This window comes from Chroicocephalus ridibundus, chromosome 29, assembly GCF_963924245.1.
Source record: "Chroicocephalus ridibundus chromosome 29, bChrRid1.1, whole genome shotgun sequence".
Taxonomy (NCBI): Eukaryota; Metazoa; Chordata; class Aves; order Charadriiformes; family Laridae; genus Chroicocephalus; species Chroicocephalus ridibundus.
This window is the reverse complement of record NC_086312.1, coordinates 294,536-317,216: the sequence shown is the minus strand read 5'-3', so window position 1 is coordinate 317,216 and position 22,681 is coordinate 294,536. Positions and strand designations below refer to the sequence as shown.

At 70.9% G+C, this 22,681-nt stretch overlaps 2 protein-coding genes across 5 annotated transcripts; one reads left to right on the top strand and one right to left on the bottom strand.

Moving 5' to 3' along the window:
- The first annotated feature begins 121 nt into the window (after positions 1-121).
- LOC134508006 (trafficking protein particle complex subunit 5) lies at positions 122-22,303 on the top strand. 4 transcript variants are annotated; one of them, XM_063319024.1, is made up of 5 exons: positions 122-187; positions 4,530-4,616; positions 5,593-5,625; positions 17,005-17,037; positions 20,573-21,023. In XM_063319024.1, exons 1-5 carry the CDS (start codon positions 161-163, stop codon positions 20,882-20,884), a joined length of 492 nt encoding a protein of 163 aa, XP_063175094.1. In that variant the 5' UTR covers positions 122-160; the 3' UTR covers positions 20,885-21,023. The 4 variants fall into 4 exon arrangements, with proteins under 4 accessions (XP_063175094.1, XP_063175093.1, XP_063175091.1 ...); XM_063319023.1 differs by lacking the exon at positions 122-187 and adding an exon at positions 957-1,053; XM_063319021.1 differs by lacking the exons at positions 122-187; positions 4,530-4,616; positions 5,593-5,625 and having other exon boundaries at positions 20,573-22,303.
- On the bottom strand, positions 10,077-13,360 carry PCP2 (Purkinje cell protein 2). Its single transcript, XM_063319070.1, has 4 exons — positions 13,329-13,360; positions 12,476-12,615; positions 10,831-10,961; positions 10,077-10,114 (listed from the first exon to the last, which is right to left on the bottom strand). The coding sequence occupies exons 1-4, from the start codon at positions 13,358-13,360 to the stop codon at positions 10,109-10,111; spliced, it is 309 nt and encodes a 102-aa protein (XP_063175140.1). The 3' UTR covers positions 10,077-10,108.
- Positions 22,304-22,681: the final 378 nt, after the last annotated feature.

Sequence of the window (22,681 nt, the reverse complement as noted above, 5' to 3'; positions counted from 1 at the left end):
TCATTGGCCGCCCCTCCCGCCCTTCAGGGCCTCGCCCCGCCCCTCCCGCCTCACGCCTCCCAGCCAATGAGGCGGCGGCGGCCCTGGGCGCCCGGCCAATGGGAGGCCGCCGTGTTGCGGGGTGGGGGAAGGCGGAAGTGGTGGGGGCCGTGGAGGCGCCATGGGGGTGAAGCTGGAGATCCTGCGGGTGCGCGGGGGGGGCGGGGGAATTACCCCGGGGGGGGGGCGGGGCGGCAATAAAGGGGGCGGTTGGGGGGTATTAACCCCGGGGGGGCAATAAGGGAGGGGAATAGGGGGATATTATCCTCGGGAGGGCAATAGGAGGTTGTTAATGGGGGGGTATTAGCCCGGCGGAGGGGGTAATAGGGGTGTATTATCGGGGGGGGGGGGCAATTGGGGGGTATTAGCCCCGGGAGGGGCAATAAGGGGAGGCAGTTGGGGGTCATTAGCCCGGGGGGGGGCAATAACGGGGGGTAATAGGGGGATATTAGCCCCGGGGGGGGCAAAAAGGGGGGGCAGTTGGGGGTCATTAGCCCGGGGGGGGGGCAATAGGGGGGGTCAATAGGGGGTTATTAGCCCGGGGGGGGGGCAATAACGGGGAGGATAGGGGGGTATTAGCCCGGGGGGGGGCAATAGGGGGGTCAATAGAGGGGTATTAGCCCGGGGGGGGGTATTAGCCCCGGAGGGGGCAATAAGGGGGAGGATAGGGGGGTATTAGCCCCGGGGGGGGCAATAGGGGGGTCAATAGGGGGGTATTAGCCCGGGGGGGGGCAATAAGGGGGAGGGTAGGGGGGTATTAGCCCCGGGGGGGGCATTAAGGGGGGGCAGTTGGGGGTCATTAGCCTGGGGGGGGACAATAGGGGGGTATTAGCCCAGGGGGCGATGGGGGGGGGCAGCTCTCCTGGCCCTGGGGACACTGGGGACGTCCCCGAGGGGTGACACGGGGGGGGGGGGGGGACAGCAGGTGACACCCCGGCACTGGTGATGGGGACAGGGGGTGACACCGGGGTACGAGTGACAGCGTTGGGGACAACTGGGGACGCCCCAGCAGAGGTGACGTCGGGGGGGGGGGGGACGACAGTGGGTGACACTGGGGCCTAGGTGACGTCAGTGGGGATGATAGGTGACATTGGGGACGCCCGGTGGCACAGGTGACAGCGGTGGGGACCGTAGGTGACACCCTGGCACGGGTGATGGGGACCGTCGGTGGCACTGGGACGCGGGTGGCAGCGTTGGGGACAGTAGGTGACAGCCCAGCCCAGGGGACAGCGGTAGGGACAGTAGGTGACAGCGGGGACACCCCAGCCCAGGTGACAGTGATGGGGACAGTGGGGGACACGCCAGCACAGGTGACATTAGTGGGGACAGTGGGACACGGGTGACACCGGGGACACCCCGGCCCGGGTGACGTTAATGGGGACAGTAGGTGACATTGGGGACACCCCAGCCCAGGTGACAGCGGTAGGGAGTGTAGGTGACAGTGGGGACACCGCAGCCCAGGTGACATTAGTGGGGACAGTGGGGGACACTGGGGACACCCCAGCCCAGGTGACATTAGTGGGGACACCCCAGCCCAGGTGACAGCGGTGGGGACAGTAGGTGACATTGGGGACACCCCAGCCCAGGTGACGTTAGTGGGGCCAGTAGGACACGGGTGACACCGGGGACAGCCCAGCCCAGGTGACATTAATGGGGACAGTAGGTGACATTGGAGACACCCCAGCCCAGGTGACGTTAGTGGGGCCAGTAGGACACGGGTGACACTGGGGACAGCCCAGCCCAGGTGACATTAATGGGGACAGTAGGTGACATTGGAGACACCCCAGCACAGGTGACAGTGATGGGGACAGTAGGTGACGCTGGGGACACCCCAGCCCAGGTGACATTAGTGGGGACAGTGGGGGACACCCCAGCCCAGGTGACATTAATGGGGACAGTAGGTGACATTGGGGACACCCCAGCCCGGGTGACATTAGTGGTGACAGTGGGACACGGGTGACACCGGGGACACCCCAGCCCAGGTGACAGTAGTGGGGACAATAGGTGAAATTGGAGACACCCCAGCACAGGTGACAGTGATGGGGACAGTGGGGGACACTGGGACACCCCAGCCCAGGTGACAGCGGTGGGGACAGTAGGTGACATTGGGGACACCCCAGCCCAGGTGACGTTAGTGGGGCCAGTAGGACACGGGTGACACCGGGGACACCCCAGCCCAGGTGACATTAATGGGGACAGTAGGTGACATTGGGGACACCCCAGCCCAGGTGACGTTAGTGGGGCCAGTAGGACACGGGTGACACCGGGGACAGCCCAGCCCAGGTGACATTAATGGGGACAGTAGGTGACATTGGAGACACCCCAGCCCAGGTGACGTTAGTGGGGCCAGTAGGACACGGGTGACACTGGGGACAGCCCAGCCCAGGTGACATTAATGGGGACAGTAGGTGACATTGGAGACACCCCAGCACAGGTGACAGTGATGGGGACAGTAGGTGACGCTGGGGACACCCCAGCCCAGGTAACATTAGTGGGGACAGTGGGGGACACCCCAGCCCAGGTGACATTAATGGGGACAGTAGGTGACATTGGGGACACCCCAGCCCGGGTGACATTAGTGGTGACAGTGGGACACGGGTGACACCGGGGACACCCCAGCCCAGGTGACAGTAGTGGGGACAATAGGTGAAATTGGAGACACCCCAGCACAGGTGACAGTGATGGGGACAGTGGGGGACACTGGGGACACCCCAGCCCAGGTGACATTAATGGGGACAGTAGGTGACATTGGGGACACCCCAGCCCGGGTGACATTAGTGGTGACAGTGGGACACGGGTGACACCGGGGACACCCCAGCCCAGGTGACAGTAGTGGGGACAATAGGTGAAATTGGAGACACCCCAGCACAGGTGACAGTGATGGAGACAGTGGGGGACACTGGGGACACCCCAGCCCAGGTGACAGCGGTGGGGACAGTAGGTGACATTGGGGACAACCCAGCCCAGGTGACATTAGTGGGGACAGTTGGACATGCGTGACACCGGGGACACCCCAGCCCAGGTGACAGTAGTGGAGACAGTAGGTGACATTGAGGACACCCCAGCCCAGGTGACATTAGTGGGGCCAGTAGGACACGGGTGACACTGGGGACACCCCAGCCCAGGTGACATTAATGGGGACAGTAGGTGACATTGGAGACACCCCAGCACAGGTGACAGTGATGGGGACAGTAGGTGACACTGGGGACACCCCAGCGCAGGTGACATTAGTGGGGACAGTGGGACACGGGTGACACCGGGGACACCCCAGCCCAGGTGCCAGCGGTGGGGACAATAGGTGACACCCTGGCACGGGTGACGGGGACACTGGGGACACCCCAGCCCAGGTGCCACCCTCGTGCCCTCAGCCGGGTCGGATGGGTGTCACCTGTGGGGGGGGGGTGGCAGGGTGACCTGAGGGCTGTTGGGGTGACCTGGGGGGGGTGGCAGGGTGACCTCATGGGTGTTGGGGTGACAAGAGGGTGACAGGGTGACCCGGGAAGGGGGGGGTGGCAGGGTGGCCTGGGGGGTGGCAGGGTGACCTGAGGGGTGTCGGGGTGACCCGGGGGGGGTGTTGGGGTGACCCGGGGATGGCAGGGTGACCCCGAGGGGTGTCAGGGTGACTGAGGGGGGGTGTCAGGGTGGCCCGGGGGGGTGGCAGGGTGACCTGAGGGGTGTCAGGGTGGCCTGGGGGTGTCAGGGTGACCCGGGGGGGGGTGTTGGGGTGACCCGGGGATGGCAGGGTGACCCCGAGGGGTGTCGGGGTGACTGGGGGGGGGGTGGCAGGGTGACTGGGGGGGTGGCAGGGTGACCTGAGGGGTGTTGGGGTGACCCGGGGGGGGTGGCAGGGTGATCCCGTGGGTGTTGGGGTGACCAGAGGGTGGCAGGGTGACCCGGGGGGGGGGGTGGCAGGGTGGCCTGGGGGGTGTCAGGGTGACTGGGGTGGGGGGGCTGTCAGCGTGGCCCAGGGAGGTGTCAGGGTGACCCGGGGGGGGGTGTCATGGTGGCCTGGGGATGGCAGGGTGACCCCGAGGGGTGTCGGGGTGACCCGGGGGTGGCCTGGGGGGTGGCAGGGTGACCCAGGGGGGGTGTTGGGGTGACCCGGGGATGGCAGGGTGACCCCGAGGGGTGTCGGGGTGACTGAGGGGGGGTGTCAGGGTGACTCAGGGGGGTGGCAGGGTGGCCTGGGGGGTGTCAGGGTGACCTGAGGGTGTTGGGGTGACCCCGAGGGCTGTCGGGGTGACGGGGGGGGTGGCAGGGTGGCCCAGGGGGGGGTTGCAGTGTGACCCTGAAGGGTGTTGGGGTGACGGGGCGGGTGTCTGGGTGACCCGGGGGGGTACCGGGGTGACCCCGAGGGGTGGCAGGGTGACCTGGGGAGGGGGTGTCAGGGTGACTGGGGGGGGGTGGTGGGTGGCAGGGTGACCGGGGGGGGTGTCGGGGTGACCCGGGGGGGGGGGCAGGTGCGGAGGTGCCGTGTCCCCTGTCCCCAGATGCTGCTCTACTTGTCCTTCCCCGTCGGCGTCTTCTGGGTCTCCAACCAGGCCGAGTACTTCCAGCGGCACGTGGTGCAGCGCAAGGTGGGGGGGGGCCGGGGGGGGGCATGGAGGGGGGGTGGACACCCGGGTCCCCTTGGTGGGGGGGGCTCCTGGGTCTCCTCTGTGGGGGGGGGGGGCTCCTGGGTCCCCTTTTTGGGGGGGGGGTGGACACCCGAGTCCCCTTGGTGGGGGGGGGGGGGCTCCTGGGTCCCCTTTTTGGGGGGGGGGGGGGCGTGGACACCCGAGTCCCCTTGGTGGGGGGTGGGGGCTCCTGGGTCCCCTCTGTGGGGGGGGGCTCCTGGGGCTCCTTTTTGAGGGGGGGGTGGACACCCGGGTCCCCTTGGGGGGGGGGGCAGACACCCGGGTCCCCTTGGTGGGGGGGGGGCTCCTGGGTCCCCTCTGTCGGGGGGGGGGCTCCTGGGTCCCCTTTTGGGGGGGGGGGCTCCTGGGTCCCCTTTTTGGGGGGGGGGGGCGTGGACACGCGGGTCCCCTTGGTTGGGGGGGGCTCCTGGGTCCCCTCTGTCGGGGGGGGGGGCTCCTGGGTCCCCTTTTTGGGGGGGGGGGGGTGGACACCCAAGTCCCCTTGGTGGTGGGGGGGGCTCCTGGGTCCCCTCTGTGGGGGGGGGCTCCTGGGTCTCCTTTTTGAGGGGGGGGGTGGACACCCAAGTCCCCTTGGTGGGGGGGGGAGGCTCCTGGGTCCCCCTTTTTGGCGGGGGGGGGGGGGTGGACACCCGGGTCCCCTTGGTGGGGGGGGGCTCCTGGGTCCCCTCTGTGGGGGGGGAGAGGGGGCTCCTGGGTCCCCTCGGGGGGGAATGGGGGGGCTCCTGGGTCCCCTTTTTGGGGGGGGGGGGGGGGGTGGGGGGTGGACACCCGGGTCCCTTCGGGGGGGGGGGGCGGGCTCCTGCGTCCCCTTTTTGGCTGGGGGGGGGGGGGCAGTGGACACCCTGGTCCCCTTTGGGGGGGGGACAGATGTCTGGGTGCCCCCTGACACGCCCCCCCCCCCCCGCCCCCCCCCCAGAGGGAGATCTTTCCTCCGGACGACCCCGAGCGGGTAAGAGACACCCCCCACCCCCCCCGCTGTCCCCAATGTCACCCCTCGGTGTCCTCAATGTCCCCCCCCCCCCCCGCTGTCCCCAATGTCACCCCTCGGTGTCCCCAACATCCCCCCCCCCCCCGCTGTCCCCAATGTCACCCCTCGGTGTCCCCAACATCCCCCCCCCGCTGTCCCCAATGTCACCCCTCGGTGTCCCCAACATCCCCCCCCCCCGCTGTCCCAATGTCACCCCTCGGTGTCCCCAACATCCCCCCCCCGCCTCCCGCTGTCCCCAATGTCACCCCTCGGTGTCCCCAACATCCCCCCCCCGCCTCCCGCTGTCCCCAATGTCACCCCTCGGTGTCCCCAACATCCCCCCCCCGCCTCCCGCTGTCCCCAATGTCACCCCTCGGTGTCCCCAACATCCCCCCCCCGCTGTCCCCAATGTCACCCCTCGGTGTCCCCAACATCCCCGCCCCCCCGCTGTCCCCAATGTCACCCCTCGGTGTCCCCAACATCCCCCCTCCCCCCGCTGTCCCCAATGTCACCCCTCGGTGTCCCCAATGTCCCCCCCCCCGCTGTCCCCAATGTCACCCCTCGGTGTCCTCAACGTCCCCCCCCCGCTGTCCCCAATGTCACCCCTCGGTGTCCTCAACGTGTCCCCCCCCCCGCTGTCCCCAATGTCACCCCTCGGTGTCCTCAACGTGTCCCCCCCCCCCGCTGTCCCCAATGTCATCCCTCGGTGTCCTCAACGTCCCCCCCGCCTCCCACTGTCCCCAATGTCACCTCTCGGTGTCCCCAACATCCCCCCCCCCCGCTGTCCCCAATGTCACCTCTTGGTGTCCCCAACATCCCCCCCCCGCCTCCCGCTGTCCCCAATGTCACCCCTCGGTGTCCCCAACACCCCAATGTCACCCCCCCCGCTGGCCCCAATGTCACCCCTACCCCTCAGTGTCCCCAGTGTCACCCCTCGGTGGCCCCAACGTCCCATCCGTCCCCCCCCTGCTGGCCCCAATGTCACCCCCCGGTGTCCTCAATGTCACCCTCCCACTGTCCCCAACGTCACCCCACAGCGTCCCCGACATCTTCAACATCATGTGTCCCCCCGCCACAATGTCCCCAGTGTTGTCCCCCCCCGGTGTCCCCTTGGTGTCCCCAATGTCCCCAGCACCCACCCCAGTCCCCCCCGTGTCCCCAAACGTCCCCCCAGCGTCCCCCCCTGGTGTCCCCAACATCTCCAATGTCCCCCCACCCCTGCAATGTCCCCAACGTCCCCAGTGTCCACCCCAGTGTGTCGTGTGTGTCCCCCCCGGTGTCCCCAATGTCCCCCCAGTGTCCCAAACGTCTCCAGTGCCCCCCCCATGTCCCCAACGTCCCCAAGGTCTCCTTGGTGTCCGCAGTGTCCCCAGTGTCCCCCACGATGTCCCCAACCCCCCCGCCCAATGTCCCCCCGGTGTCCCCAACGTCCCCAAGGTCTCCTTGGTGTCCCCAGTGTCCCCCACGATGTCCCCAACCCCCCCACAATGTCCCCTCAGTGTCCCCAAGGTGTCCTTGGTGTCCCCAATGTCCCCCCGGTGTCCCCAACCCCCCCCCAATGTCCCGCCGTGTCCCCAAGGTCTCCTTGGTGTCCCCAATGTCCCGCCGGTGTCCCCAAGGTCTCCTTGGTGTCCCCAGTGTCCCCCACGATGTCCCCAACCCCCCCCCAGTGTCCCCCCGGTGTCCCCAACGTCCCCAAGGTCTCCTTGGTGTCCCCAGTGTCCCCCACGATGTCCCCAACCCCCCCCAATGTCCCCCCGGTGTCCCCAACGTCCCCAAGGTCTCCTTGGTGTCCCCAGTGTCCCCCACGATGTCCCCAACCCCCCCCCCATGTCCCCCCCGGTGTCCCCAACGTCCCCAAGGTCTCATTGGTGTCCCCAGTGTCCCCCACGATGTCCCCAACCCCCCCCCCATGTCCCCCCCGGTGTCCCCAACGTCCCCAAGGTCTCATTGGTGTCCCCAGTGTCCCTGTCCCCCACGATGTCCCCAACCCCCCCCCCACAATGTCCCCCCGGTGTCCCCAGCATCCCCCCCCCCATCCCTGATGTCCCCAAGGTGTCTCCTCCACCCTGCCAGTGCCACCGCGGTGCCACACCGGGGGGGGGGACACACAGGAGTGTCACTGTCCCCGCTGTCCCCTGACCCCCCCGTGTCTGTGTGTCCCCCCCCCCAGCGGCGGGCGATGGCGGAGCTGAAGCGGCGGCTGCGGGAGGGGAAGGTGACACGGGACTGAGGGGACGCGGGGACAGCTGGCCACCGCCCCCCCCCGCGGGGACACGAGGGGGGGAGCCGGGACGGCGTCGGTGACACCAGCAGCATGGCGGGGACAGAGGGGACGTGTGGCTTTGTCCTGGTGCTACCGCCGTGGCCACGTTGGGGACAGAGGGGACATCCAGCCACCTCCTGCCACCGTGAACGTGTCCCGGTGCCACCGCCGTGGCCATGTTGGGGACAGAAGGGACAGCCGACCACCTCCTGCCACCGTGAATGTGTCCCGGTGCCACCGCCATGGCCACGTTGGGGACAGAGGGGACGTCCAGCCATCTCCTGCCACCGTGAACGTGTCCTGGTGCCACCGCTGTGACCGTTGGGGACAGGGGATGTCCGGCCACCTCCTGTCACCGTGGGCACGTCCTGATGCCACCACCGTGGCCATGTTGGTGACAGAGGGGACGTCTGGCTACCTCCTGCCACTGTGAATGTGTCCTGGTGCCACCGCTGTGACCACGTTGGTGACAGAGGGGACGTTTGGCCACCTCCTGCCACTGTGAACGTGTCCTGGTGCCACCGCTGTGACCGTTGGTGACAGGGACGTCTGGCTACCTCCTGCCACTGTGAACGTGTCCTGATGCCACCGCTGTGGACCGTTGGTGACAGAAGGGACATCCATCCGCGTCCTGCCACCGTGGGCACGTCCTGATGCCACCGCCGTGGTGACGTTGGTGACAAAGGGGACACGTGGCTTCGCCTTCACGCCAGCGCTGTGGCCACGTTGGTGACAGAGGGGCCACATGGCTTTGTCCTCGTGCCATCCCTGTGGCCGCCTTGGTGACGGAGGGGACATATGGCCCGCATGTTGTCACCGCGCCCGTGACAGGAGGGACACGTGGCCGCGTCCCGATGCCACCACTGCGTCCCCGTGGGGGGACAGCGGGGACACGCGGCCGCCCCCGTGTCCCTGCCCCGGCAGCGTCACCGTGACGGCCGGTGACATGGGGACGTGCGTCTGGACCTGCCACTGGCCCGGTGCCACCGCCGCGGCGTGTGAGGGCACGAGTGACACCCCTGGGTGTCCCCAACCCCCAATAAACAGCGCTGGCAGCGTCACCGTCTGTGTCGGGGGGGGGACGACGCGGTGACGGGGGTCCCCAAGGTGTCACCAAGGGGGGTCGGGGTCCCCAAGGTGTCACGGGGGGGTGGCTTGGGTGTCCCCTAGTGCCACCTGGGCATCCTGGGGACCGTGTGTCCCCCTGTGTCACCCCCCTGGGTGTCCTGTGTCCCCCGGTGTCACCCCTCTGCCGTGGGTGTCCCCTGGTGCCACCCCCTGGGTGTCCTGCGTCGTCCCCCCCCGCCGTGGGTGTCCCCTGGTGCCACCCCCCCGGGTGTCCTGTGTCCCCTGGTGTCCCCCATGTGCTGTGGGTGTCCCCTGGTGCCACCCCCCTGGGTGTCCTGTGTCCCCCAGTGTCACCCCTCTGGGTGTCCTGTGTCCCCTGATGTCCCCCATGTGCCGTGGGTGTCCCCTAGTGCCACCCCCCCGGGTGTCCTGTGTCCCCTGGTGCCACCCCTGGGTGTCCTGTGTCCCCCGGTGCCACCCCCTGGGTGTCCTGTGTCCCCTGGTGTCCCCCATGTGCTGTGGGTGTCCCCTGGTGCCACCCCCCTGGGTGTCCTGTGTCCCCCAGTGTCACCCCTCTGGGTGTCCTGTGTCCCCTGATGTCCCCCATGTGCCGTGGGTGTCCCCTAGTGCCACCCCCCCGGGTGTCCTGTGTCCCCTGGTGCCACCCCCTGGGTGTCCTGTGTCCCCGGTGCCACCCCCTGGGTGTCCTGTGTCCCCTGGTGTCCCCCATGTGCTGTGGGTGTCCCCTGGTGCCACCCCCCGGGTGTCCTGTGTCCCCCCCCCACGCCGTGGGTGTCCCCTGGTGCCACCCCCCCGGGTGTCCTGTGTCCCCCCCACCCCCGCCGTGGGGGTCCCCTGGTGTCACCCCCCCCCAAGGTGCCCAGTGTCCCCCCCTCTGCTCTGAGTGTCCCCTCCCTGTCCCCTGGTGCCACCCAGCGCCGTGTCCCCGTCCTCCCCCGATGCCACCCGTGTCCCCAACCCCACCACCACCCCCCCCCCCCCGGGTGTCACAGGCCTCACAGCGACAGATGGGGGGGGGTTTATTGGGGGGGGGACACATTGGGGACAGGGCCGGGGGGGGGGAGGGGACACAGCGCGGGGACGGTGACGGTCGGTGGCAGCGCCGGGGGCTCAGTCCTGTGGGGAGACGGGGTGGGGGGACACCGGGTGGCACCTGGGGGTGTCCCCACACCCTGGGTGTCCCCGTGGGGCTCGGACCCCCCCCCCCATGGCGTCACCCCCCCCCCCCCGTGCCCCTGCAATGTCCCCTGTTGTCCCCCCCCCCCCAGGTGCCCTCCCATGTCCGTGTCGTCCCCCCCCCCCCCCCCCCCATGTCCGCCCCCCGGTGCCCCCCCCCACGTCCGTCCCCCCCCCCCGTACCTGCCCCGGGGGGGGGCCCGAACCCGAGTTGTGTCCCCCCCCCCATGTTTGTCCCCCCCCCATGTGTGTCCCCCCCCCCATGTGTGTCCCCCCCTGTGTCCCGTCGTCCCCCCCCCGTGTCACGTCGTCCCCCCCCGCCTTTACCTGCCCCGGGGGGGGGCCCGAACCCGAGTTGTGTGTCCCCCCCCCATGTTTGTCCCCCCCCCCCCATGTGTGTCCCCCCCTGTGTCCCGTCGTCCCCCCCCCGTGTCACGTCGTCCCCCTCCGCCCTGTACCTGCCCCGGGGGGGGGCCCGAACCCGAGTTGTGTGTCCCCCCCCACGTGTGTGTGTCCCCCCCGCAATGTGTCCCCCCCCCCGTGTCCCCCCCCCGCCCCGTACCTGCCCCGGGGGGGGGGCCGAACCCGAGTTGTGTCCCCCCTCCATGTGTGTTTGTCCCCCCCTGTGTCCCGTCGTTCCCCCCCCCGCCCCGTACCTGCCCCGGGGGGGGCCCGAACCCGGGCAGCCGGGGCACGGGCAGGCGCTGCTCGTCCATGCGGCGGCCCTGGGAGCTCGCCAGCAGCTCCAGCAGCGGGGCCAGCTCGGGGGGGGGCGCGGAGCCCCCGCCTGCCCCACACACGGAGCGCGGGTCACCGCCCCCTGCCCCACACATCCCCCCTGCCCCACACGCACCGCCCCCTGCCCCACACAGGGAGCGCGGGTCACCCCCCGCCGCCCCTGCCCCACACATCCCCCCTGCCCCACACAGGGAGCGCGGGTCACCCCCTACCGGCCCCTGCCCCACACACCCCCCCTGCCCCACACACGGACCGCGGGTCACCCCCCACCGCCCCTGTGCCCCCCCCGTGTCCCCTGTCCCCCGTGTCCCTTGTCCCCCCCCCGTGTCCCCCCCGTTCCCCCCTTTCCCCCGTGTCCCTTGTCCCCCCCGTGCCCTGTGTCCCCCCCGTGTCCCCCCGTGTCCCCTTGTCCCCCCCGTGCCCCGTGTCCACCCCATCCCCCCGTGTCCCTTGTGTCCCCCCCGTGTCCCTTGTCCCCCCCGTGTCCCCCCTTGTCCCCCCGTGTCCCTTGTGTCCCCCCCGTGTCCCCCCCGTCCCCCCCTTTCCCCCGTGTCCCCTGTCCCCCCGTGTCCCCTCGTCCCCCCCGTGTCCCCTTTCCTCCCGTGTCCCCCCCGTGTCCCTTGTACCCCCGTGCCCCGTGTCCCCCCCGTTCCCCCCTTTCCCCCGTGTTCCCTCGTCCCCCCCCGTGTCCCCTTTCCCCCGTGTCCCTTGTCCCCCTCGTGCCCTGTGTCCCTTGTCCCCCCGTTCCCCCCCGTGTCCCTTGTGTCCCCCCCGTGTCCCCTGTCCCCCCGTGTCCCCCCCGTGTCCCTTGTCCCCCCCGTGCCCCGTGTCCCCCCTTGTCCCCCCGTGTCCCTTGTCCCCCCCCGTGTCCCCCCGTGTCCCTTGTCCCCCCCCGTGTCCCCCCCGTCCCCCCCTTTCCCCCGTTTCCTCCCGTCCCCCCCCGCCCGCCCTTTCCCTCGTGTCCCTTGTCCCCCCGTGTCCCCCCGTGTCCCCTCGTCCCCCCCGTGTCCCCCCGTGTCCATTGTGTCCCCCCGTGTCCCCCCTTGTCCCCCCGTGTCCCTTGTCCCCCCCGTGTCCCCTCGTCCCCCCCGTGTCCCCCCGTGTCCCTTGTCCCCCCCGTGCCCCTTGTCCCCCCCTGTGTCCCCCCCGTTCCCCCCTTTCCCCCGTTTCCTTCCGTCCCCCCCCCGCCCCCCTTTCCCTCGTGTCCCTTGTCCCCCCGTGTCCCCTTTCCCCCCGTGTCCCCCCGTGTCCCACCCGTGTCCTTGTCCCCCACGTGCCCCGTGTCCCCCCTTGTCCCCCCGTGTCCCTCGTCCCCCCCGTGTCCCCTTTCCCCCCGTGTCCCCCGTGTCCCCCCCGTGTCCCTTGTCCCCCCCGTGCCCCGTGTCCCCCCTTGTCCCCCCGTGTCCCTTGTCCCCCCCCGTGTCCCCCCCGTCCCCCCCTTTCCCCCGTTTCCTCCCGTCCCCCCCCGCCCCCTCTTTCCCCCGTGTCCTTGTCCCCACGTGTCCCCCCGTGTCCCTTGCGTGTGTCCCCCCCCCGCCCCGCCGTCCCCCCCCCGCCGCTCACCGCCACCCCCCCCGAGGCTGCAGCGCTGCTCGTCCATGCGGGCGCCCTGCACCGAGCTCAGCAGCGAGAAGAAACCCTCCTGCTCCGGGGACCCCCCCTGCGCCGGGGACCCCCCCGCCTCGGGGGACCCCCCCTGCGCCGGGGACCCCCCCTGCAGCCGAGACACCCCCCCTTGGTGCGACCCCTCAAACCGCCACCCCCCCCTCCCCTCCCCCGGAATGAGGGAACCCCCCCCCCCCCCCCGGTCTGGGACAACCCCCCCCGTAATGGGGACACCCCCCCCCCCAAAACGAGGAACCCCCCCATCTATGGAGCGCCCCCCCCCCCCGAAATGGGGAGACACCCCCCCCCCCATTCCGGGTCCCCCCTGAAATGAGCCCCCTCCCCGTTACGGACCCCCCCCACCCCGCTATGGGGACCCCCCCCCTCCCTCCACCGCAAAGGGGGGGGGGTGTGTGTGTGTGTGGTGTGTCCCCCCCCCAAAAAATGGGGGAATCCCCTGCTCCGGGCCCCCCCCCCTGAAATGGGGACCCCCCCCCCGGGATGGGACCCTTCCCCCCCCCCCCCAGTAACGGGGACCTCCCTAAAACGGGGACCCCCCCCCCCCGCTATGGAGCCCCCCCCTATTTCTGCTCCCCACTGAAAGGAGCCCCCCCCACCCCCCCCCCCGTTATGGACACCCCCCCCGCCATGGGCGCCCCCAAACACTCCCCCGTACCCACCCCTGGGTGCCCCCCCCATACCCACCCGTGGGTGCCCCCCCCGCCCTCCCCGTGGGTGCCCCCCACCCCTGGGTGCCCCCCACCCCTGGGTGCCCCCCCCCCCCCGCCGTGGGTGCCCCCCCCCTCACCGCCTGGCCGGGTGCTGTCCCCCCGGGGCCGCCATGGTGGGTGCAGCGCCCACCGCCCGCCCCGCGCCTTATAGCCCCGGGCCCCCCCCCGGGAGGGACAGCGGGGGACGGGGGGGGGGACGACACACGGGGGGGGGGACGACACATGGTGGGGGGACACACGGGGAGGGGACACGGGGAGAGGGGACACGGGGGGGGCGACCGGGGGGGTGGACACAGGGGAAGGGACGAGGGGGGACACGGGGGGGAGCACATGGGGGGGACACACGGGGAGAGGGGACACGGGGGGGGGCGACACGGGGGGGGGACACACGGGAGGGGACGAGGGGGGACACATGGGGGGACACGGGAGGGGACACGGGGGGGGCGACACGGGGGGGGACACGGGCAGAGGGGACACACAGGAGGGGACGAGGGGGGACACGGGGGGGGAGCACATGGGGGGGACACACGGGGAGAGGGGACACGGGGGGGGGCGACACGGGGGGGGGACACACGGGAGGGGACGAGGGGGGACACATGGGGGGACACGGGAGGGGACACGGGGGGGCGACACGGGGGGGGACACATAGAGGAGGACACGGGGGGGGACACGGGCAGAGGGGACACACGGGAGGGGACGAGGGGGGACACGGGGGGGGACACGGGGGGGAGCACATGGGGGGGACACACGGGGAGAGGGGACACGGGGGGGCGACACGGGGGGGGGACACACGGGAGGGGACGAGGGGGGACACATGGGGGGACACGGGAGGGGACAAGGGAGAGGGGACACGGGGGGGACGACACATGGTGGGGGGGGGACACAGCGGGGGGGACACGCCCGGGGGGACGGGGGGAGAGGGGGCACGGGGGGGGACACGGGGGGGACACACGGGGAGGACACGGGCAGAGAGGACACACGGGAGGGGACGAGGGGGGACACGGGGGGGGACACGGGGGGGACACACGGGGAGAGGGGACACGGGGGGGGCGACACGGCGGGGGACACACGGGAGGGGACGAGGGGGGACACGGGAGGGGACACGGGGGGGCGACACGGGGGGGCGACACGGGGGGGGACACGGGCAGAGGGGACACACGGGAGGGGACGAGGGGGGACACGGGGGGGAGCACATGGGGGGGGACACACGGGGAGAGGGGACACGGGGGGGGCGACACATGGTGGGGGGGGGGGACACAGCGGGGGGGACACGCCCGGGGGGACGGGGGGAGAGGGGGCACGGGGGGGGACACGGGGGGGACACACGGGAGGGGACGAGGGGGGACACGGGGGGGGACACGGGGGGGACACACGGGGAGAGGGGACACGGGGGGGGTGACACGGCGGGGGACACACGGGAGGGGACGAGGGGGGACACATGGGGGGACACGGGAGGGGACACGGTGGGGGACACATAGAGGAGGACACGGGGGGGACACGGGCAGAGGGGACACACGGGAGGGGACGAGGGGGGACACGGGGGGGGGACACGGGGGGGAGCACATGGGGGGGACACACGGGGAGAGGGGACACGGGGGGGCGACACGGGGGCGGGACACACGGGGGGACACACGGAGGGGGGACACACGGGGAGGGACACGGGGGGGGACAGGGGCAGAGGGGACACACGGGAGGGGACGAGGGGGGGGACACGGGGGGGCGACACGGGGGGGGACACATAGAGGGGGACACGGGGGGGGACACGGGGGGGGACACGGGAGGGGACGGGGACACGGGGGGGGACACGGGGGGGAGCACATGGGGGGGACACACGGGGAGAGGGGACACGGGGGGGACACATGGGGGGGGACAAGGGGAGAGGGGAGACGGTGGGGGGACACGTGGGGGGGACACACGGGGGGGGGACACACGGGGAGAGGGGACACGGGGGGGGGGGACACCCGTGGGTGCTGGGGGGGTCCCCCGTGGGGTCCTCCGTGGGTGCCCGTGGGGGCTGGGGGGTCCCTGGGGGGGCTGGGGGGGTGCCGGGGGGGGGGGGGGGTGGTCCGTGTGTGCCGCCGGCTCCCAGCGCGGGGGGGGATGGGGGGGGGGATGGGGGGGGGGGCCCCCCCTTTCCCGCCCCCGCCGTGTCCCCAATCCCCCCCTGGCAGCCGCGAGCAATTAACCAAATGGCTCTTAATTGCACCCATAATTCCCCACCCCCCCCCGTCCCCCCCCCCCCCGCCCCCCACCCAAGGAAAGGGGGGGGGGGCCCGGACGCCTGGGTCCCTGCCGTCTGCTCCCCCCCCCCCCGGGGGGGGGCACCCATGGGTGCGGGGGGGTGGGGGGGCGGGCGGGGGCTGATCCAGCCGGTACTGACGGCCCCCAGTGCCCCCCCCAGTGTCCCCAGGTGTCCCCCAGTGCCCCCCCCAGTACCCCCAGTGTCCCCAGGTGTCCCCCAGTGCCCCCCCAGTGTCCCCCAGTGTCCCCCCCGGCTGTTCAGTGCCCCCCCCAGTACCCCCAGTGCCCCCCCAGCGTCCCCAGGTGCCCCCCAGTGCCCCCCCCAGTACCCCCAGTGCCCCCCCAGTGTCCCCAGGTGTCCCCCAGTGTCCCCCCCAGTACCCCAGTGCCCCCCCAGCGTCCCCAGGTGCCCCCCAGTGCCCCCCCAGTGCCCCCCCATTGTCCCCCAGTGTCCCCCCCCGCTGTTCCAGTGCCCCCCCCCAGTACCCCCAGTGCCCCCCCAGTGTCCCCAGGTGTCCCCCAGTGTCCCCCCAGTGTCCCCCAGTGTCCCCCCGGCTGTTCCAGTGCCCCCCCCAGTACCCCCAGTGCCCCCCCAGTGTCCCCAGGTGCCCCCCAGTGCCCCCCCAGTTATCTCCAGTGCCCTCCCAGTGTCCCCCAGCGTCCCCCAGTGCCCCCCCAGTGTCTCCCAGTGTCCCCAGTTATCCCCAGTGCCCCCCAGCGTCCCCCAGTGTCCCCCCCAGTGTCCCCAGGTACCCTCCGGTGCCCCCCCCCCGCTGTCCCCCAGTGTCCCCAGTTATCCCCCGTGCCCCCCCAGTGCCCCCCCAGTGTCCCCCAGTGTCCCCCCCAGTGTCCCCAGTTATCCCCACTGTCACCCCAGTGTCCCCCCAGTAGCCTCCAATGTCCCCACCATCCCCATGTCCTCCCAATGTCCCCAATGTCCCCAATGTCCCCATGTCCCCACCATCCCCATGTCCTCCCAATGTCCCCAATGTCCTCACCATACCCATGTCCTCCCAATGTCCCCAATGTCCCCAATGTCCCCATGTCCCCACCATCCCCATGTCCTCCCAATGTCCCCAATGTCCCCACCATACCCATGTCCTCCCAATGTCCCCAATGTCCCCATGTCCCCAATGTCCCCACCATCTCCATGTCCTCCCAATGTCCCCAATGTCCCCACTGTCCCCGTGTCCTCCTAATGTCCCCAGTGTCCCCAATGTCCCCAATGTCCCCACCATCTCCATGTCCTCCCAATGTCCCCAATGTCCCCAATGTCCCCATGTCCCCAACGTCCCCCAGGCCAACATCAAGGAGCCCTCAAGAAATACCAGAAGGGGGGGGAGCAAGGTCGGGGGGGACAGAGGGACAGAGGGGACAGAGGGGGACACCGGGGGACGGGGGACACAGGGAGGCGGTGGGGGACGGGGTGGCAGTGCCAGCTGTCCCCATGTCCCCGTGTCCCCGCAGGAGGTGACACACCGGAGCCTGGTGGACGCCTGAACGTGCCACTTCCAGGGTCCCGTGGAGCGGCTCCGAGCCACCGAGCAGGTGACAGTGGGGACATGGGGGGACAGGGAGGGGACAGGGGACAAGGGGGGACACCAGGGGACGTGGGGACACTGGGGGACAAGAGGGCTCCGTGCCATCGAGCAGGTGACACTGGGGACACGGGGGGACAGGGAGGGGACAGGGGACAAGGGGGGACACCAGGGGACGTGGGGACATTGAGGGACAGGGAGGGGACAGGGGACAAGGGACAAGGGGGGACACCAGGGGACGTGGGGACACTGGGGGACAAGGAGGGCTCCGTGCCATCGAGCAGGTGACACTGGGGACACGGGGGGACATGGAGGGGACAGGGGACAAGGGGAGACACCAGGGGACGTGGGGACATTGAGGGACAGGGAGGGGACAGGGACAAGGGGGGACACCGGGGGACATGGGGACACTGGGGGACAGGGAGGGGACAGGGGACAAGGGGGGACACCAGGGGACGTGGGGACACCGGGGGACAGGGTGACAGTGGGGACGTGGGGGTCACGGGGGACACGGCAGTGGCATGGCCACCGGGGGCCATGGTGGCACTGGGGACCGGGGGACACGCTGGTGTCCCCAAGCCCCGGTGACGGGGAGGGACACGGGGCGCTGGGGAGCGGGGGGACGTTGGGGACATTGGGGACCAGAGGGTGACATGGGTGTCCCCAGGCCCTGGGGACGGCAGGGGCGGGGAGCAGGGGGGGGACACACTTGTCCCCAAGCCCGGGTGTCCCCCTCGTCCCCAGGCTGGGACCCCCCAGGGGTGACCCCGGACCCCGCGGGACCCCCGGGACCCCCAGCCCCGGGTGTCCCATGGGTGTCCCCGTGGCTGTCCCCGTCCCTGGGTGTCCCCGTGGGTGTCCCCGTGGGTGTCCCCATCCCTGCGTGTCCCCATGGGTGTCCCCGTGGCTGTCCCCGTGGGTGTCCCTGTCCCTGGGTGTCCCTGTGGCTGTCCCCAGGGGTGTCCCCGTGGCTGTCCCCATAAGTGTCCCTGTCCCCGTGGGTGTCCCTGTCCCTGGGTGTCCCCGTGGGTGTCCCTGTGGTGTCCCTGTCCCCGTGGGTGTCCCTGTCCCTGGGTGTCCCCGTGGCTGTCCCCATGAGTGTCCCTGTCCCCGTGGGTGTCCCTGTCCCTGGGTGTCCCCGTGGGTGTCCCCATGGGTGTCCCTGTCCCCGTGGGTGTCCCTGTCCCTGGGTGTCCCCGTGGGTGTCCCCAGGGGTATCCCTGTCCCCGTGGGTGTCCCTGTCCCTGGGTGTCCCCATCTCTGGGTGTCCCCATCTCTGAGTGTCCGCATGGGTGTCCCCGTCCTGGGTGTCCCCATGGGTGTCCCTGTCCCTGGGTGTCCCTGTCCCTGGTGTCCCCATGGGTGTCCCTGTCCCCGTGGGTGTCCCTGTCCTTGGGTGTCCCCATGAGTTTCCCCATGGGTGTCCCCGTGGGTGTCCCTGTCCCTGTGGGTGTCCCCATCTCTGAGTGTCCCCATGGGTGTCCCTGTCCCTGGGTGTCCCTGCAAGTGTCCCCATGGGTGTCCCCACTCCCCTCCCCCCCCCCCCAGCACCTCAATCCCCCCAATGTCCTCATGTCCCCCTGTCCCCTCATGTCCCCAATGTCCCCCCAGTGTCCCCCAGTGTCCCCCATGTCCCCAATGTCCCCGATGTCCCCCCAACGCCCCCCATGTCCCCCACATCCCCCCCGTGTCCCCCATGTCCCCAATGTCCCCACGCCCCCCCCCCAATGTCCCCAATGTCCCCATGGGGAACCCCCTCGTCCGGGGGGGGGTGGGGGATGTTTGGAGGGGTCAGGGGTCACCGTGTGGGGGAGGGGAACTCCCCCCCCCCCCCCCCCCGCTTCCCCCCTCGTTGACGCTCCTGATGACGTCATTGAGGTTGTCAGCGGGGGCGGGGGGGGGGGTCCGGAAGGGGGCCCCCGCCCCTCCCCCACCCCAGCTGGCGGGCCCAGGTGGCCGGGGGGGGGGGCGGGGATACGGGTGGCCGGGCCCCCTCCCCCCCCCGTGTGTGTCCCCCCCCCCCCCCGCCGCCCCGTGTCCCCCCTCGTGTCCCCTCCCCCCCCCCGTGACCCCCCCCGTGGGCGTGGCCTGGGGTCCCCTCTCCCCCCCCCGCCACCACACGAGGGGGGGCGGGGCGTAGTTAAAGTGGGCGTGGCCTCGGAGCGGGGGGGCGTGGTCAGAGCGAGCGAGGCACCGCCCCCGTCGCCCCGAAGCACCGCCCCCCACCCCCCCACCCCCCCCCCTCCCATCCCGCCGTTGCCCCGGGTGACGCCCCGCGCTTTTGCGGCGGCCGCCGCGCCCGGCGCCTTTGCGACAGCGTCGGCCGTAAAGCGAGGAGCGGGGAGCGGCCGCCGGCGGGTCGGTACCGGGCGGGGGGAAAGGGTCCGATCTACCCGCCCCCCCCCCCCCCCCCCCCCCGAACCCCCCCCCCCACACCTGGGGCTCCAGCGCCCCCCCCCCCGCCCCCCCGAGCTCCCAGGGGTGCCCCGACCCCCTCGGCAATCCCCAACCCGCCCCCCCCCCGGCCCAGACCCCTCATTCTCTCCCGGCCCCGTATTTCCCCCCACCCCCCCCCACCCCGACCCCCCCCTTTTCTCCCCCCCGGCCCCCCCTTTCCCCCACTTCTCTCACACCCCTGAGCCCCCCCCCATTTCCCCCCCCCCCCCCGCTTCTAACAGCCCCCGGGCCCCCCATATCCCCCCCGATCCCCCCTTTCTCCCCCCCCCCGACCCTCCTGCACCCCCCCGGCCCCCCATTTCCCCCCCTGACCCCCCTTTTCTCCCCCTGATCCCTGCTAACACCCCCCCAGCCCCCCATTTCCCCCCGATCCCCCTTTTCTCCCCCTCCCACCCCTCCTAGCACCCGCCCAGCCCCCCATTTCCCCCCTGATCCCCCCTTTTCTCCCTCCCCGACCCTCCTGGCACCCCCCAGCCCCCATTTCCCCCGATCCCCCCTTTTCTCCCTCCCCGACCCTCCTGGCACCCCCCCGGCCCCCCATTTCCCCCCCTGATCCCCCCTTTTCTCCCCCCCCCCCTTCAAACACCCCCCCGGCCCCCCATTTGCCCCCCGATCCTCCCTTTTCTCCCCCCCCGACCCTCCTAGCGCCCCCCCGGCCCCCCATTTCCCCCCCTGACCCCCCCTTTTCTCCCCCCTGACCCCTCTAACACCCCCCGGCCCCCCATTTCCCCGATCCCCCCTTTTCTCCCCCTCCGACCCTCCTGGCACCCCCCAGACCCCCATTTCCCCCCCGGTCCCCCCTTTTCTCCTCCCCTGACCCTCCTGGCACCCCCCAGCCCCCCATTTCCCCCCCTGATCCCCCCTTTTCTCCCCCCCCCCCTTCAAACACCCCCCCTGGCCCTCCATTAGGCCCCAATACCCCCTTTTCTCTCCCCCCCCCGACCCTCCTGGCATCCCCCCGGCCCCCCATTTCCCCCCCGATCCCCCCTTTTCTCCCCCTCCCGCCCCTCCTAGCACCCCCCGGACCCCCCATTTCCCCCCTGACCCCCCCCCGTTTACTCTCTCTCCCCCCCTCCTGCCCCCCCCAGGATGGACGCCCGCTTCACCCGGGGGAAGTCCCCGCTGCTGGAGCGGGCGCTGGGTCGCCCCCGCTGCGAGGTCAGCCTCAGCGCCTTCGCCCTCCTCTTCTCCGAGCTGGTCCAGTACTGCCAGAACCGCGTCTACTCGGTGGCCGAGCTGCAGGCCAAGCTGGCCCGCCTGGGCCACCAAGTGGGCCTCCGCGTCCTGGACGCCTTGGTGGCCCGGGAGAAGAGCGGACGGCGGGAGACGAAGGTCCTCAACGTCCTCCTCTTCGTGAAGGGCCCCGTTTGGCGGGCGCTCTTCGGCAAAGAGGCCGATAAGTTGGAGCAGGCCAACGACGACGACAAGACCTACTACGTCATCGAGAAGGAGCCCTTGGTCAACACCTACATCTCGGTCCCCAAGGAGAACAGCACCCTCAACTGCGCCGCCTTCACCGCCGGCCTGGTGGAGGCCGTCCTCACCGCCAGCGGCTTCCCGGCCAAGGTCACCGCTCACTGGCACAAGGGCACCACCCTCATGATCAAGTTCGAGGAGGCCGTCATCGCCCGCGACAAGAGCCTGGAAGGGCGCTGAGGTGGCACCTGGGGCTCTCCCGCGAGGACCTCGCAGGTGGTTCGGGTTCCTCGTTGCCCTCCCTCGGGCCTCGGGATGCTTCTTGGGCCGCTCGACGGGACGTCGGAGCTGCTTTGGGTCCCCGGGCGCCATCCGACGTCCCTCCTGGTGGCCCTTGGTCTCCCTCAGGGACGTCGGAGCTGCTTTGGGTCCCTGGGCGCCATCCAACGTCCCTCCTGGTGGCCCTTGGTCTCCCTCAGGGACGTCGGAGCTGCTTTGGGTCCCTGGGCGCCATCCAACGTCCCTCCTGGTGGCCCTTGGTCTCCCTCAGGGACGTCGGAGCTGCTTTGGGTCCCTGGGCGCCATCCAACGTCCCTCCTGGTGGCCCTTGGTCTCCCTCAGGGACGTCGGAGCTGCTTTGGGTCCCTCACCACGATTCCGTGTCCCTCCTGATGGATCTTTGGGTCCCCAGGCGCCATCCAACGTCCCTCCTGGTGGCCCTTGGTCTCCCTCAGGGACGTCGGAGCTGCTTTGGGTCCCTGGGCGCCATCCAACGTCCCTCCTGGTGGCCCTTGGTCTCCCTCAGGGACGTCGGAGCTGCTTTGGGTCCCTCACCACGATTCCGTGTCCCTCCTGATGGATCTTTGGGTCCCCGGGCACCATCCAACGTCCCTCCTGATGGCCCTTGGTCTCCCTCGGGGGTGTTGGAGCTGCTTTGGGTCCCTCACCACAATTCCGTGTCCCTCCTGATGGATCTTTGGGTCCCTGGGTGCCATCCAACGTCCCTCATGTCCTTTGGTCTCCTTCAGGGACGTTGGAGCTGCTTTGGGTCCCTCACCGTGGTTCCATGTCCCTGCTGATGTCCTTTGGGTCCCTGGGCACCATCCAACGTCCCTCCTGATGGCCCTTGGCCTCTCCTGGGGACATTGGAGCTGGTTCGGGTCCCTCACCGCCATCCCTTGTCCCTCCTGATGGCCCTTGGCCACCTTCAGTGACACTGGGTTCCCTTCGTGTCCCTGGACACCATCCCTTGTCCCTCCTGATGGCCCTCGGTCTCTCCTGGGGACACTGGAGCTGGTTTGGGTCCCTCACCGGCGTCCCTTGTCCCTCGTGGTGGCCCTCGGTGTCTCTCGGGGACGCTCAAGTTGGTTGGTGTCACTATAAACCGTCTCTCGTCCCTCCGATGACCCTCGGCTCTTGTTTGGGGACATCCGGGGGTGGTTTGGGTCCCCAGACGTGGTCCGTTGTCCTTCTGGTGGCTTTGGGCCTCCCTTGGGGACACTGCGGTTGGCCCAAGCCCCTCATGGTGGCCTTTGGCCTCTGTTGGAGACACTTGGTGTCCCTCACCGTCATCCCTTGTCTCTTCTGATGGCCCTTGGCCACCCTTGGGGACCCTGGGGCCAGCTGGTGTCCCTCGATGCCATCCCTTGTCCCCCCCCGATGGCCCTTGGTGTCTCTTGGGGACGTTCGGGCTGGTCCCTGTCCCGCCTGGTGTCCCTCAGCTCGTCGCTGGGGGCTTGGAGACGCTCCGGGGTGGCACCTGTCCCTCTACGGTGGCCCTG